General features: G+C 37.3%; 2 protein-coding genes across 7 annotated transcripts in view; one reads left to right on the top strand and one right to left on the bottom strand.

Annotated features, from left to right (window-relative positions):
- The window catches only part of trmu (tRNA 5-methylaminomethyl-2-thiouridylate methyltransferase), a 45,539-nt gene extending 29,299 nt beyond the window's left edge, over positions 1–16,240 (top strand). Inside the window, exons 7-12 of one of the 4 annotated variants that reach the window (XR_011882953.1) lie at positions 51–117; positions 3,628–3,728; positions 4,875–5,019; positions 6,216–6,298; positions 9,663–9,895; positions 12,843–16,240. Coding sequence is in view for 3 of the 4 variants with exons in the window: in XM_072241533.1 (XP_072097634.1) it covers positions 51–117; positions 3,628–3,728; positions 4,875–5,019; positions 6,216–6,298; positions 9,663–9,794 (528 nt within the window). In the remaining variant the exon portion in view is untranslated. Of the gene's footprint in view, positions 1–50; positions 118–3,627; positions 3,729–4,874; positions 5,020–6,215; positions 6,299–9,662; positions 10,153–12,842 lie in introns of those variants that run through there. The other 3 variants (XM_072241533.1, XM_072241534.1, XM_072241532.1) reach the window with 3 other exon arrangements.
- Positions 1–17,660, bottom strand: part of celsr1a (cadherin EGF LAG seven-pass G-type receptor 1a) — a 422,758-nt gene that overhangs the window by 12,860 nt on the left and 392,238 nt on the right. For 2 of the 3 annotated variants that reach the window (XM_072241524.1, XM_072241528.1), the window contains exon 36: positions 4,876–5,051. The exons of the other annotated variant lie outside the window; for it this stretch is intronic. In XM_072241524.1, the coding sequence (XP_072097625.1) occupies positions 5,006–5,051 (46 nt within the window). In that variant the 3' untranslated portion in view covers positions 4,876–5,005. Of the gene's footprint in view, positions 1–4,875; positions 5,052–17,660 lie in introns of those variants that run through there. 3 annotated transcript variants of the gene reach the window in all.

Here is a 17,660-nt window from a genome sequence, read left to right as displayed (position 1 = left end):
CATGATTTTAATTTTTTATGTAATGAACTATTTCATTCTCTAATCCATAGTATATAGAACCTCGTCCTGGAAATTTTGTTTCTATAGAAGATGGAAAAATAATGGGAACTCATAAAGGTAATTAAAATATCCAAGAAAATGAATGCTGAAATGTGTTTGTTTATTAGGAAAAAAGTAAGCCATTTTGGTTCTGTAATTGGCTCTCTTTTAAACTCACGTTGGATTGCTTATTCTTTGTTCCTTCTGGCTGTAGAAAATTTATTTCTCAGCATCCTAAACCAGTCCAGCTCCCATAGGGTATGAACTCTGCATCACACCGATATTCTTGTGTAATGCAGCAAAACAATCTGCTAAACCAGCTACAAGATCTATATCACCCACCCTTCTATTTCTTATTAACACTGGCATAATGATTATTGACACACTGGAATAGGAGCCATGCCAAGTGTTACACTGTATGAATTTGGCCCATCCATCTGTAAGAATTACAAGCCCGCAGGAGACTACACTGTTGTAATATTGGAAGCATTCTGAGTACACTGCACTACTGAGTTTTAACTTGGAATGCACCATTAAAAACCACAGTAACCAATACTATGAGAAGGGCTGTAAATGGCACTGGAAGTATAGAGGTGAACTTAAATTAAGATCTACTTGTAAATTATCTGTACGTTCAATTAATTAGAATAGCTTAAAGTTGCCAAATGCTTAATTAATTATGGCAGTTTGTCACTTATGGCACTTGTCTTTTAAAAGACAAGTGAGAAATTTATTTACACATCTCTGAAAGTATTACTGACCTGGATGTGGGGTAGAAGGGTGGGTTGGCAAGTTTGTAGATGACACAAAGGTTGGTGGTGTTGTGGATAGTGTAGAGGATTGTCGAAGATTGCAGAGAGACATTGATAGGATGCAGGAGTGGGCTGAGAAGTGGCAGATGGAGTTCAACCCGGAGAAGTGTGAGGTGGTACACTTTGGAAGGACAAACTCCAAGGCAGAGAACAAAGTAAATGACAGGATACTTGGTAGTGTGGAGGAGCAGAGGGATCTGGGGGTACATGTCAACAGATCCCTGAAAGTTGCCTCACAGGTAGATAGGGTAATTAAGAAAGCTTATGGGGTGGTAGCTTTCATAAGTCGAAGGATAGAGTTTAAGAGTCGCAAGGTAATGATGCAGCTCTATAAAACTCTGGTTAGGCCACTCTTGGAGTACTGTGTCCAGTTCTGGTCGCCTCACTATAGGAAGGATGTGGAAGCATTGGAAAGGGTATAGAGGAGATTTACCAGGGTGCTGCCTAGTTTAGAGAGTATGCATTATGATCAGAGATTAAGGGAGCTTGGGTTTTACTCTTTGGAGAGGAGGATGAGAGGAGACACGATAGAGGTGTACAAGATATTAAGAGGAATAGATAAAGTGGACAGCCAGCGCCTCTTCCCCAGGGCACCACTGCTCAATACAAGGGGTAACCTCTGCTTTAAGGTAAGGGGTGGGAAGTTCAAGGGGGATATTAGAGGAAGGTTTTTCACTCAGAGAGTGGTTGGTGTGTGGAATGCACTGCCTGAGTCAGTGGTGGAGGCAGATACACTAGTGAAATTTAAGAGACTACTAGACGGGTATATGGAGAAATTTATGGTGGGGGGTTATATGGGAGGCAGGGTTTAAGAGTTGGTACAACATTGTGGGCCGAAGGGCCTGTACTGTGCTGTACTCTATGTCATTAAGTTGAAAGCTTGGGTAATATTGTAAAGTAAATCTGTACACATTTCTAGATGCCGCTGTGTTTTCCAGGAATATTATCTGTTCATTTTAAAGTGGTATTTTCAGTTTCAAAGCAGATTTTTACCATTGTAACTTACTCCCTTGCACCCAATATTGAGAGAAGTTTGAAGATAACCCAAACAGTTTACAAGTACCCAAATGTTCATTCATACATATGGGCTGTACATGAGATATTCATAAGCTGTGGAGGATCTGTTTGAATTTTTCAATCCCATTGTTTACTCGTAAAAAATCAGTTAACTGAATAACCTCAATACTCCAATGTTGTTTAAAGGGCCAACAATCAAACAACGTTCTTCATCCACAAAAAAATTATTTCCTCCTGTAACAGCCTTGCTGGTAAGCCTAGACTGCTTTGCATGTAGACTAACGGTATAGTCACTCTCAGCTTCCATGATCCATGTTTGTTTAAGGCTGTTGCTGAACTCAGCTTGTTGCCGTGGCTTTTTTTCAGAAAATCATCTAACCCATATTTGAGGAGAGGAGATTTCATCTACTTTTCTTTCAGTCTACTGGAAGAGGCAGAATGATCTTGGCATTTTAATGCAGTGCAGGCTTTCAGAAACTGCATTCATGTCCTGATCGAGATCTCCCTAGTAACCTCTGGCAGGATAACTCGGTCTTTGGGTTCCCTGAGGTGCCCATTCAGGCTGTTAATCTTCTGGGGGCACCCTTCTTCCCCTTCCTATCACTACACAGCAGCAGTGAACAGAGTGACGGTAGGTCTGTGATGGGTCTTTTGCTTTTCGTTTGCTGGCTGCAAACATCAGCCTTTTATGGCACATATTGAGAATTCTGAGAAGCTCGTTTCAGCGTGGCATCTCAGAGAGGACCTCAACACTACTGTACTATGAAGCTTGATTTGGAGCTCAATCTTAATGCAGCTTTCCAAAAAATAACATTTAGTGACTTAAAGCATTTTTAATATAAACAAAAATCTGATGTGATGTAGGTCAAGCCTTCTCAATTGATAAACTTAGTACATTGTGTATTATGGAAATATTCATATGGAAGTGTGCATAGATTGGAATGTACATTGTGTAAATGTAATACCTTACACGGTAACTGTCAGGTTAAAAAGATCTTTCACCTCACGGAGCCTGAATTAAACCTCTTTAGGCTTAAGTTTTTGGTCTTTTTGCCAAGAAATTGCGGCCAATCATCCAAATAAAATTGTACCTGGCCATTGTCTTAAGGGCTAACTAACCTTCTTGCTGCCTTATAATAAAATCAAAAGTTCTGGAAATACTCAGCAATCAGACGGTATCAGGACGGAGATTGTATGAGCAGTTGAATATATCCAGTGTTTTCAGATTTCCAGTATTTGTTTTATTTTCATTTCTTTTTATTCCTACATTTTCTGGGTATATTGAAATCTATATTTTCTTTTATAACTGTAAAAATCTGAAATAAATGTTGAAAATCAATATCAGAAAAGTAGCATTTATGCTTTTTAATAGTTTCAATGCATGTCCATTCTTGAAATTTTTGCGGAGGACAAGTTGACCAACTCATTACAAGCATACAGACTATGATTCATTATGAAATAGTTATTAATTTTAATTATTGTACTACAGCACGGAATAGGCCCTTCTGGCCTTTCAAGGCTGAAGCCGCCCAGCAATCGTTGAATTTAATCCTAGCCTAGTCACTGGACAATTTAGAATGTCCAATTAACTTACCAACTGGTGGTACTTTGGTCTGTGGGAAGAAACTGGAGCATCTAGAGGAAACCCATGTAGTCACGGGGAGAACGTACAAACTCCTTACAGGCAGTACTGGTACTGTAAAGCATTGTGCTAACCACTGCATTTATAATTTTGTGCTCCGTTTATGTTAACTTTCAGGTTGGTTTCTGTTCACTTTGGGACAGCGTGCCAGGATAGGTGGTCAAAGAGATGCTTGGTTTGTCACAGATAAAGAAATTAAAACTGGTGATGTGTTTGTGGTGAGTGTTACAGGACTCATGTATAAGATAGTAACAAGTTTAATAATAGAGGATGGTACCTGAAACAGGTCCTTGTTAAGAATCAGTGATTCATGTCCAGTTGTGGTTCCATCTTACCCTGGCTAGATCCACTCTCACCCTTTTGAAGTGAACTTTTTCCATTTGAGAAGTTCCACATTAGATTGCTCCTCGCTCTTCTCCGTTACAAATCTTATCTTCTGATAGCGTGATCGTTCTTTTCCAACTGTTACTTGGTCAACTTTGTACCCCAGAACCAGAATCAGCACAGCCTCCTTTCTAGTAGGGCAAGACATTTCAGAAATTGTTCCGGTTTCCCAAATGCTTCATAATACTTCAGGGTTAATTTTAGACAAATTGGACAGAATTTCTCTCTGCCCAAGAGAACTTCAGTATGATGATCAAACAGCCAAGTGGAAGATGTTGAGTATCAAACACAAAATACTTTGCAGATGCTGGGGTCAAAGCAATACTTACAACATGCTGGAGGAACTCAGCAGGTTAGGCAGCATTCATGGAAACGATCAATCAACGTTTCGGGCCGGAACCCTTCGTCCTAATCGTTTCCACGGATGCTGCCCAACCTGCTGAGTTCCTCCAGCGTGTTGTGAGATGTTGAGTATTGGTCTGTAACTAAATGGTTAAAAAAGGAGTAAATATCCAAGGGTGGATATGTTAAGTGGAACAGCGAAGGAAAACCGATGACTAGGAAAACCTTTTGTGGTTACTTTTGATAAATTAGTGAAGCCTTCAGCACAGATTTTAAATCTGTAAGTTCAGTGCAAATATAGTACTAAACTGAATTAGCCTAAGGATTAAATACAAAATGGGTTCTGTTAATACTATGTGTACCATTAGCCAGATCCCCATCTGGAGAATTGGATTTAGGTATGGCTAATTAATTCATCATGAAATTTAATCTGATCTTTTTGCTAAACAAGAAACTTCAATATTGTCCAAGTGAAATTTAACAGACTTAAGAAGAGAACTGGTCAAATCATTTATAGTGGTCATGCAACTCTACAGTCTCGTAACTAAAAATTGCAGTGAAGTTCCTACAACTGAGTCAGTCTGTTGTCCAAAGTATAAGGCTATGTGTAATAATAATCCATATTTGTTGTTTGCCAGGCACCAGGTACTTACCACCCAGCTTTGTACAGGAGCTCACTTGAAATTGATCCTGTTCATTGGATTTCTCAAAGCCCACCTCCGGAACTGCTCAGGGATGGAGTGATGCAATGCTATTTTCGCTTCCAGCATCAAATGCCTCTTGGTAAGAAATGGTCGGCCTTAGCATGTGTGTATCTGCAAAGAATAGGTTTTGTTTCTTTACATGATGATATGGGCATACGTTGACCCATTTTTTAAAAAAATGTTAACTTATATAGAGTATATTTGTGCATAATTCAATATTATTGATCAAATACTCCCCTACATGTTCTTCGTTAGGCAAGTATCAGCAAAACGCATGAATTTGTCAACCAATTTCCTGTTGGGGTGTTGTTACGGGTGTCAAAACCAACACTACTGTGGTTGATGTTTAACAAAGATTTATTCATTCTGTGGATGGATAATAAAGTATTATCACCATTTGTGTTTGCCATAAAGATTAAATAGCTACAGGCGATGTTATATGGTTGAAGCTTGCTCCGCTATCTATAATTTAATTTGGTTTCCATTATTAGCTCTGCAACTATTCTATTGAGATGACTATATAGTTGTGTATCTGAACGTGGTAGGTTATTAAGATCTTTCCTGAGACTGGCTACACTCAATTCTCTTGGGGCCTATTGATAGGAAATAGAGTGAATAAAGAAAATGTATCTATTTTAAGTGTTTTCTCTTTACCAACATGATGTAGCACTAAATTCAATAATACAGTACCTGACATTTTTGCCCTTATTGCTGGCTTCATATGAAGACCATAAGACGAAGAATCAAGCCATTTGGCCCATTGAGTCTGCTCCGCCATTCTATCATGGTTGCTTTATTAACTCTGTCAACCCCATTCTCTTTCTCCCTGTAACCTTTGATGTTCTGTAATCAAGAACCTATAACCTCCACTTTAAATGTATCCAATGATTTGGCTTCCATAGCCATCTGTGGTAATGAATTCCACAGATTCACCACCCTCTGCCTAAATAACTTCCTCCTATCTCTATTCTAAAGGTCATCCCTCTTCTCTGAGGCTGTGTCCTCTGGTCCTAGACTCCCCCACTATAGAAAACACCTTCTCCATGTCCAGTCTGTCTAAGCCTTTCAGTATTCGATAGGTTTCAGTGAGATTCCCCCTCGTTCTTCTAAACTCCAGTGAGAACTGGCCCAGAGCCATCAAGTGGTCCTCATACATTAACTCTTCATTCCCAGGCTCATTCTTGTGAACCTCCTAGTTTTTACTTAACAAGTTTGCATTGTATGCTGAGTGTCAGGAATTAAGGTTTTATATCATGTATTCTCTTTTTCTTGCAGTACAGTGTCAATTAACCCTAAACCCAGATCTTACAGTTTTGGTGACTCTTGCTGAACCAGTCAGAGCACCAACACCAGGACAAGTGAGTTTCATCGTATTCTTCTGTTTCAAGTACAAATGGAAAATACTTTGGTTATGAATCTTCCGGTTGTGTGTTGGTAAAATTAATTCTTTGATAACTCTTCGTTCCCCCGTGAATTTATGGTGGTTTTTTAAAAAAATTAAACTAAACCAATCCTCTTTGGAGATATTATTTATGCTGGATCCTTTGCATTTTGTTGGGTACACAATGTGAGGTTTGACTTGCAGCTTCCCCAGCTCACCTATCTAATTTTCCACACAGCAGCTAAAATATTTGTTCTGATTTCCTGTATTTAGTGAAGATTTTCCGTAGTGCACTCCATTGTTACTGTAATGGATGGGTGACGCGGAAGTCAAATGTATAGGTCATTATAGTAAATTTCTAGCTATCTACCGTGGAAATGCATTTGGTGGGGTGGAGATACATCTCTACTAAAGAAGGTGTAAGGTGCTCCTTCCCTCTGCTAGCCTGCAGGTCACCACTGGGCAAAATGTAGCACTTGCTTAGCCCCCACCCCCATCAGAGTCATGTGAAGCGAAGCGAGCAGGTGCTGGATGGTTGTATGAGCAGCTGGCGCATATCACAAGATCTGAGGTTATGCGACTTCTGATGCCAGGCAGGCAGTCTCTGAAGAGCATTGATAATGGCTGGGGTCACCCATCTTGTAAAGACACTGCCCAGAAGAAGGTAATGGCAAGCCACTTCTGTAGAAAGAACAATCATGGTCGTGGAAAGACCATAATCACCCACATCATATGCCACAGCACATATTGACAATAACGATAATGATCTTGAAAATACACACAAATATGAAAGGAGAAAATCTACTTTGATTCCCTTGGTTAAGCGATTGGTATGCACAAAGTTACTGGGAGAATTTGGTCATTCTCGAATAGTGCTGAAATATCTTTATAATTTACTTGAAAAAGCAAACAGTGCTTCAATTTGATAATTTATTCAAAGGCAGTACTTCAGGTTGAACTGCCAGAAAGGGAAAACATGATCCAATGGAAAGATAATTAAAAAGATCAATGGCATGTTAGCTTTTATCATTAGGGGACTGGTTTACAAAGTGGTTACATTATATTATGCAATCCAACTTGAGTTCTGGTCAAAGCGTAATTGTAGGATTAGAGTTCTTTTATTAGATAATTTTAGCCACTGATGATAATATATGTAGAATATATGCCCTTGAACCTTTAGTATCAGTGAGGTGTGTGACCTTTTTATCTCTTGCTAATTGTGTAACTTGAATGGCACCATTGCAGTTAGGCTTCAGTGTTCCCGGTTTGGCATCAAAAATTGGACCCCAAATTCCAGACCATTTTAGAAATGATTCTGAGTTTGCAAGTTTATTAGTACTAGAAGTAAACAGTTCAATATGATTTAGCCTTTGACTAAGGTCTTAAATTTAGCCTGGATCTGATGCTTTCTTTGATTAACGACAGCACTGTGCAAAAGTCTCAGGCACACTTAGGCACTCTAGCCATATACTGTATGAGACTTTTACATAGTACTGTAGTAATTATATAGCACTGTACTGCTGCTGCACAAAAAAATTATCATGACATATGTGAGTGACGATAAAACAGATTCTGATATGGAGCTGTATTGTGGACTGAGAGTGGGAAGGGGGCAGGGAGAGGTGAATCATGGTTGGGTTGGGGAAGGGAGAGGGGAGGGAGTGGGAAGCACCAGAGAGACATTCTTTAATGATCAGTAAACCAGTTGTTTGGAATTAAATGACCTTGCCTGGTGTCTCAGGGCTGGTTGTGTCTGCACCCCCTCCTGCCCCTGCACTCCTTTTCTGCCACCTGTTCCACACCCCTCCCATGACGCTCCACCCTCACCATTCTCAATATCCTTTGCTCCTGCCAGATTTATAAACTCGCTCCCCACAGAGAAGTAAAGTACTGTGCACAAAGTCATAGGCATCCTAGTTTTATTTATGTGCTTACGACTTTTGCACAGTACTGTGGTTTTATTATACGTTTGTCTGCATTATTTCTAATTTACTGTGTCTTTTCATATCCTGCACAGTATATTGCCTCTTGACAATCATCAAAAAAAGATTAACTGATCATTGTCACAGTGCTGAGCACAAACGACAGTCAAAATTACAATGGTGCCCACACTTCAGAGTGACCTCAATGGCTTTAAAGTGCTTTGAGACACCCTGAGGCCATGAAATACATGCTTTTTTAAATAAAATGTTAACTAGCTAATTGTGATTAGTTTGCATAATTAACTAACATTAATTCTGAAGCTTTCAAGAAAATGTTTTAATTAAGTGATTGAATCACTAAAATGTCAGTACTCTTGTTTTCTATTGAAAACTTGTGTTCCATGAGTTCAAGTAAAGATATTTTACTTGAGGAAAAATGTAATATTAACCTCTTTGCTAGTTAAAGGGTGAAAGAGGATACACTGAATCAAATTTAATTATTTTAAAATTTTAATGGTAATTATTCTCATTCTTTAACCTCTTGTCATTCAGCCTGATGGATTACACTGTTGAGTAATCTTAAAGCAAAGTACTACAGGCTGCTGAAAATTAATGGAGCTTCTCTGTCAGCGTACAAATTTGCTGGCTCCAGAGGAATTTATATACCCTTTGTAAAAGGATTATTTCACAACTTTTGGAAGCTCTGACAGATGCTTGGCTCAAAGCCCTCACATAGAGACAAATAACAAAGTCTTACTTCAGCTAACTTAGTAAGTCTTTTCAGTTTTTTCTTGCCATCAATAAAAAAAACAAAATGTCTACTGGTTATGGCTTAAGTGTGGGTGCCATGGTAGTGTAGTGGTTAGCAAGATGCTATTACAACTCGGAATCGGAGTTTGGAGTTCAGTCCTGACGTCCTCTGTAAGGAGTCCGTACATCCTCCCTGTGGAATGTGTAGGTTTTTTTTGCATGCTCCAGTTTCCTCCCACCGTCCAAAGACATCCTGGTTAGCAGATGAACTGGTCATTGTAATTATCCCGTGATTACTTCCTTACTGCCCAGTACACCGCTGGTGTTTAGGGTAGCCATGAAGGTCCTTCATCTCTGTCTGTCCCTGGTGTGGTTTAGGGTCCTCATTTCTGCCTCTACAGTGTGGTGCTAAGTTGACCTTGAAATCCCGCGTTCCCTCTGCCCATGAATCCAGTGGAGTGCTGTCTTGATGTCCTATGATTAGGTTAGAGTTAAATCGGGGGTTGTCCGGAGCTGCTGGATGGTGCGGCTCACAGGGTTGGAAAAGCCTATTCTGTCTAAGTAAAATAAGTAAAGTTATATTTTACATGTTAGGGACTATATTATTAAAATGCTGCATTTGTAAGTAAACATTATGTATGTTTAAATGTTTTATACATTGATTTTCAGTTTGCTGTGCTCTACAAGGATGAAGAATGTCTTGGCAGTGGTAAAATAATGAAGCTTGGCCCTTCCATGTACACACAAGAGGCAAGCCAGGGTGGAATCGGCAGATGTCAGAAGACTGGTATTACCTGTTAAAGAGCCTGTGATGTAACCTGTCACTCAGCTTGGTAAGAGGCTGTGAACTAGCAGAACCAGAACGAATAATCATCCATCTGTAAGGAGACTGGAATCCAAATGTATGAAGACCACATCTCTCTTCCTTTCCTTAAACCCTGTATTCAAACATACCTTAATATTTACAGTGGAGCTTAACACTGGTTTTTGAGATCCGGCCTTTTTTTTTGAGTGTAAGGTTAATTTTCAAATTACAAAAGAGTTTCCCATCATGATTTTTTCTAATCAATTTCAGAATAAAATTATCCCAAAGTGATCAGAATGACAGGTTTTAATAAATATTTGATCGATCATATTTTGTAATTTGTTTTACAATACCTGCAGTTATTGAAACTGAATTGTCATTAAAGAAAATGATACTTTAATACTAAAGTTAATGGATTTTATGTAATTTATTAAATAGGAATAACCTTTTCAGATTCTGCAGGGAGCGCTCATGGAGTGAGGTCGTCTCTCTGGCTTCGCTCCATTCCCGTTATCCTTTTTAACCTATGATCTCCTTGATCTAATCAACTTTAAGTACACCAGAAGACTTACTTTATCTCTCTGAATTATCGATTAGTTGACTTCCTTTTGTCAATCGCAACTTTTGAGCTTAAAGAAATGAGTACAAGATCTAAAACCAAAGATGGGAAAGACGCTGATGGGAACGGAGGAAAGAAGAAAGGTGACTCTAAACCAACGGAATTAACTTACGAAGTTATGGTGAAGTGTTTGGAGGAAATGTTTGAGCAGCATCGGATAAAATTATCTTAAAGTTTAACTGCTCAATTTGAACAACATCGTCAAAGCCTTAATGAAGATTTAAAATCAATCACGGAATCTTTGAAATTCCTGAATGCTGATGTTCAGAAACACGATGCAAAAATTCCTGAGCTGGATATTAAATCTCAGAAGACGGATACAAAAGTTGAGATCTTAGAGAAGAATCTAGCTTCGACTACTAAACAGCTCCAACAACTTAAATCCAAAGTTACTGATCTTGAGAATCGATCGAGAAGACAAAATTTACGTTTAATTGGCCTACCCGAGGATGTTGAGGTTGGAGATCCTGTAATATTCTTTGCTAAACTTTTAAAGGATTCGTTCGGTTCAATTTTTCCCAACGATCCTCCATTACTCCATCGCGCCCATCGTATACCGTGGGTAAAGTCGGCAGCGGCTGTTTCCAAACCCAGACCAGTTATCCTTCGTTTCCATTATGTTAATGTTAAAGAACAACTTCTCCAGATCGCTCGTCGACAAGGGATGATCAAGTATCACCAGCATTCCTTTAGAATAGTTCAAGACTACAGTCCTGAAGTGATGAAGGAACGACTGACTTTTAAACCTTTAATGTCGGAATGCTATCAAAAAAATCTCAAACCGGCACTACTGTATCCTGCACGACTCAGAATCTCTCTTCCCGATGGAAATCGTCGTGTTTTCCACTCTACAACTGCCGCTCGGAGCTTTTTGGATGATAATTTCCCATCTGATACAGATACCCTCTCTTAATCTGTGTCGGGTGCTTCCAGCACCAATTTTTTTTCTCTCTGGTGTTTTTCTTCAAAATAAACCTTCTACTACTGTGCGATGAAGGTTTTTTATAAGTTTAAGATTTTTGTTCTTTGTTCTTTACTATAGTGATTATTCTATAACTTATATAGAATATTTATCTTCTGTGAATAACATCACTTTCCCTTAGTTAACCTTTTGTTTTAATTTATCCTTTTTTGTTATTACTAATGATCCGATCCGACGGTCATTTGTAGTTATATGCTTCCTATTTTTGATTTTCGCATAATTAAAATGGCGACTTGTCTTTCTTTTTCTATAATTTTTATTTTTTTTTCGGGACGCCATGTTCTTATGCTTCTTCTTCCCATAATCCATTTTTCTTATTTTGGAAGCGTTTTTTTTATTTACTCGTTTATAATTAACTAATTATATGCACTGATACTGGTTTCTTTTATTTTATATATTTTAGTAATTTTTACTATGGAGACTAATTTACAATACTGTTTATTTTTCACATATTAGTCTTTGGGAGGTCACTTATCTAACATATATTTTTGGAGTTGCCCCCTGCAGAAATGGGGTTAAAGTTAGTATTAGTTAGCGCTTTTTTCAGCCTTCTCTGGCTCAGTTCGGGTTTCTATTTGGGGTTGGGGGTGGGGGTGATCTTTTTCTTTTTTAATTTTTTCTATTGGGCTGATTCAGAACTACAAGGATGTCCCCAGTGTTGAGATTTCCGGTTCCTCTCTAATCATGTATTCCTCTTCCGATTTCATGAGCTCACATTATGGTTAACCCCTTACTCACCAAAGGGTTAATTTTTAGTTATGGCTCATTCTATTAATTTTGTCTTTTGGAATACAAATGGTTTTAACCATCCAATAAAACGGAAAAAGATTTTCAAAATATTCCAAAGTCTGAATGCTCATATTATCTTTGCTCAAGAGACTCATGTAAGGAAAGAGGACAGTCAACGCTTCTTTAAGTTTTGGAAAAGACAACAGTACCATTCAAATGCTCAAGCCAAATTTAAAGGCGTTTCAATTTTTATTGATCCCTCAATTACATTCATTCATCAAGACATCATTTCAGATCCTAATGGCAGATTTCTGTTAATTACGGGGGTACTTTTTAATAAAAAGGTCGCTATGGTTAATGTTTACGCTCCGAATGTGGATTATCCTGAATTCTTTAAACATTTACTTACTTCCCTTCCTAATTTAAATGAGTATACGTTGATAATGGGCGGTGATTTTAATTTATGTTTGAATCCCATGTTGGATAGATCCACAAGTAGTCCGGCTTTACCGAATAAGTCGGCTACTATTATCAACTCTTTTATGTTGGATGCTGGGATTTCAGAAATTTGGAGATTTCTACATCCAAATGATAAGGAATTCTCCTTTTTTTCACATGTTCACTGTTCTTTTTCCCGAATTGATTATTTCCTGATTGACTCTCGTTTGATTCCATATGTAGTTGATTGTAATTATGACATTATTGCTATTTCAGATCATGCTCCATTGAAACTTTCCATCAAGTTAATGGATACCTTTTGTACTACCAGACAATGGCGATTTAACCCTATTTTGCTTCAAGATCAGGACTTTGTCAAATTTATAAAGGAGCAGATTGATTTCTTCTTTTCAACTAATACTACGGATGAAGTTTCCAACGGAACTGTTTGGGACGCCTTTAAAGCTTATATCCGTGGTCAGATTATTTCCTATTCGGCCGGTTTGAAAAGACATATTAACAATGAAATACTTCTACTGGTTGATAAAATTAAAGAAGTTGATAAAAAAATATGCTATTTCTCCTAGCAAGGAGCTGTACAAACACAGAGTTGAACTCCAATTGGAACATAGTTTATTATTAACATCCTTGATCGAAAATCAATTAATGAGAACTAGAAGTGATTTTTATATTCATAGTGATAAATCGGGTAAATTACTGGCTAACCAATTGAAATTTGATTCGGTTAAACGTCAAATTACTAAGATCCGCAAACAGGATGGTACTTTCACAGTTGATCATGTTGGGATAAACCAAACCTTTCAAGAATTTTATACCTCTTTATAAAATTCTGATTTTCCTCATGATTCTAATTTCATGCATGATTTTTTAAGTAAATTGAGTTTTCCGAAACTATCTCCCGAAGATTGCCTATCATTAGAAACTTCCATTTCAGAGGAAGAAATAATAACTGCAATCTCATTATTAAATTCCGGTAAAGCACCCGGTCCCGATGGGTTTACAGTGGAATTTTTAAAATTTTTTTCCTCCATTCTTTCTTCTAAGTTGTCTAGAATATTTAAGGAAGCAATTAGTTTAGGTAAATTACCACAATCGTTTTATGAAGCCTCTATTTCCTTAATTCTTAAAAAGAATAAAGATCCTACGGATTGTGCATCCTACAGACCGATATCTCTTCTGAATGTAGATTCAAAAATTTTTTCAAAAATTCTAGCTACTAGACTGGAGAAGGTGTTACCTCAAATTATTTCCATGGATCAAACCGGATTCATTAAAAATCGCTATTCATCTTTTAATATTAGGAGGTTAATGAATATTGTTTATACCCCCTCACTTACTACCCCGGAATGTATTATCTCATTAGATGCTGAGAAAGCCTTTGACAAGAGTTGAATGGCCTTATTTATTTAATGTTCTTGAGAAATTTAATTTTAATTTGACATTTATATCTTGGATTAAATTGTTATATTACTCCCCGGTAGCCTCGGTCTGTACAAATAATTATAGATCTCCTTTTTTTCGTCTTTTTCGCGGTACTAGGCAAGGTTGCCCTCTTAGTCCTTTACTATTTAATATTGCTCTTGAACCTTTAGCAATTGCTATCCGTGACTCGCCAAATATTGTTGGTATTACCCGTGGAAATGAAATACATAAACTATCATTATATGCAGATGATTTGTTGTTATATATCTCTAACCCAGAGAAGTCAATTCCTGCTATCTTAGATCTGTTAGCTCAATTTAGTAACTTTTCTGGTTATAAATTGAATCTTAGTAAGAGTGAATTATTCCCTTTAAATAAGCATGTACCTATTTATGGACGTTTACCATTTAAATTGGTTACTGATTCATTTATATACTTAGGGATAACAATTACCAAAAAATATAAAGATTTATTTAAAGCTAATTTTTTACCTTTAATTGCTCAGATTAAACTTTTATTTACCAAATGGTCCCCAATCTCTTTGTCTTTGATTGGTCGGATTAATGCTATTAAGATGATCATTTTGCCTAAATTTTTGTATATATTTCAATCGGTTCCAATTTTTATCCCAAAATCTTTTTTTGATAACGTAGATTCAAAAATTTCCTCATATATTTGGCAGAATAAAAATCCTAGGTTAGGTAAGAGATATTTACAGAAATCCAAGAAGGAGGGGGGACTTGCCCTCCCAAATTTTAGATTCTATTATTGGGCAATTAATATTCGATATTTAAAATTTTGGCTACAAGATTTGGACGCATCTTTAAACCCTCATTGGGTAAATCTTGAATCTAATTCATTACAAGGGTTTTCCTTGGGTTCGGTTTTAGGAACTTTACTTCCTTTTACTTCTCTTAAATCATATAAACAAATGAATAACCCAATAGTTAAACATACTTTACGTATATGGTTTCAATTCCGACGATTTTTTGGCTTTAATCAATTCATTCTAGCAAGTCCCATTATATCAAATTTTCTTTTTCAACCTTCCATGATGGATCAAGCTTACTTTGATTGGAAAACCAAAGGTATAATATCTTTTCGCGATTTATTCTTGGATAACTGTTTTATGTCTTTTGATCAACTCTCTAATAAATAAAACTTACCCAGATCTCACTTTTTTAGATATTTACAGATTAGAAACTTTTTAATTACTGTCTCTCCTAATTTTCCACACCCATATCCAATGGACACTTTGGAAAAAATCTTAGACTTAAATCTTTCTCAGAAAGGTGTAATAGCAATTGTATATAATATAATTATGAATTTATGTCCTGATGCCTCTAATAAAATTAAAGCTGACTGGGAAAGAGAACTTGAGATTAATATACCGACTGAAAAATGGGAAAAAATTCTTCAGTTGGTGAATTCATCCTCTGTATGTGCTAAGCATAGGTTGATACAGTTTAAAGTAGTTCACAGGGCTCATATGTCCAAAGATAAACTATCTCGTTATTACTCTTATATTAATCCAATATGTGACAGATGCCAGTCTGAGATTGCTTCTTTAACTCACATGTTTTGGTCATGTCCCTTGTTGGAGAAATATTGGAAAGATATTTTTGATATTATTTCAACGGTCCTAAATATAGACTTACAACCTCATCCAATTACTGCTATCTTTGGACTACCAATGATAGACTCAAATAATTTAACCTCTTCATCACGAAGGATGATTGCATTTCTTACTTTAATAGCTAGAAGGTCCATCTTGTTGAATTGGAAAGAGATCAACCCTCCTACAGTATTTCATTGGTTTTCACAAACTATGGTGTGTCTGAATTTGGAGAAAATTAGAAGTGCAGTTTATGACCCTTCTATTAAGTTTGAAAAAATTTGGAGGCCATTTATTCAGCATTTTCATTTGATGTAATTTGATCATTTCCAAACTGGTTTTATTTCTCTGTACTGTTGTTGGAGGGGAATGGAGGCGTCGACGCTGAGGTTTTCTTCTTTTCCATTTTTAAGTTGTTAGTTTTGCCCAAGTCTTTTAGTTCAGTTTAGTTTTTTTTTCTTTTGGGATGGTTTTTTTTTTCTTTTTTTTGTCTTTTTCCTTTTTTTTTGCTCTCTATTATCCATGATCAGTTCTACATGTATGGGAGTTTTGGTAATTTCCACTATTTGGTTTTGCAATTACCCTTTTTTTAAATGTAACAATACATCTCATATTATCTGTATTATTGCTATGTTTTGTTTCTATATTTTGAAATTAATAAAAAGATTGAAAAAGGAATAACCTTTTCAGAAGAATAAATTGTTTAATGAACTAAAAAAAGTTATTTAATGAGTTTGGAGGTTAACGAGAGATGAAAGATCAAAGTACATTTATTATCAAAATATGCAACCCAGAGATTCACCTTCCTGCAGACAGCCATTAAACAACGAAACATCAGAACCTGTTCAAAGAAAATCATCAAATACCCCAAATAAAGAACAAATTCCACACGCGGCAAAAAACAAGCGAAAAGCACTCAAGAATATTAAACATCAAACCGCAGAGTCCTTGAAACAGTCTAGAACAGTTAGCATCAGTTATTGCAATGGACTATAATAGTTTCTGGAAGGGCATAACAGATAAAGGATTATTATTTTATGTTGACTCTTCATTGGTACAACTAATAGTGATCTACTAATTTGGCACACCCAGAAAATGTGTTAAAATAACAGCTTTCCAGATGCATCTGATGCAAAAGTCATATCATGGACACAGGACTGGTTCAGGGTTGGAGGCTCACTTTGAAATTCTGTAGTGACACAAAATGACCAGAAAGTGACCGGCATTGCTCTTCTCTCCAGGAAGAAAAATGGATGTTCAAACTTATAAGATTTCTAATACTCCTTAATATCTAGGCAAAATGGCAGGCGGTGACTAGTGGGGTACCGCAAGGCTCAGTGCTGGGACCCCAGTTGTTTACAATATATATTAATGACTTGGATGAGGGAATTAAATGCAGCATCTCCAAGTTTGGGGATGACACGAAGCTGGGTGGCAGTGTTAGCTGTGAGGAGGATGCTAAGAGGATGCAGGGTGACTTGGATAGGTTGGGTGAGTGGGCAAATTCATGGCAGATGCAATTTAATGTGGATAAATGTGAAGTTATCCACTTTGGTGGCAAAAATAGGAAAACAGATTATTATCTGAATGGTGGCCGATTAGGAAAAGGGGAGGTGCAACGAGACCTGGGTGTCATTATACACCAGTCATTGAAAGTGGGCATGCAGGTACAGCAGGCGGTGAAAAAGGCGAATGGTATGCTGGCATTTATAGCGAGAGGATTCGAGTACAGGAGCAGGGAGGTACTACTGCAGATGTACAAGGCCTTGGTGAGACCACACCTGGAGTATTGTGTGCAGTTTTGGTCCCCTAATCTGAGGAAAGACATCCTTGCCATAGAGGGAGTACAAAGAAGGTTCACCAGATTGATTCCTGGGATGGCAGGACTTTCATATGAAGAAAGACTGGATGAACTGGGCTTGTACTCGTTGGAATTTAGAAGATTGAGGGGGGATCTGATTGAAACATATAAAATCCTAAAGGGATTGGACAGGCTAGATGCAGGAAGATTGTTCCCGACATTGGGGAAGTCCAGA

This window comes from Mobula birostris, chromosome 23, assembly GCF_030028105.1.
Source record: "Mobula birostris isolate sMobBir1 chromosome 23, sMobBir1.hap1, whole genome shotgun sequence".
NCBI lineage: Eukaryota > Metazoa > Chordata > Chondrichthyes > Myliobatiformes > Myliobatidae > Mobula > Mobula birostris.
This window is presented reverse-complemented; position numbering and strand designations above follow the sequence as displayed.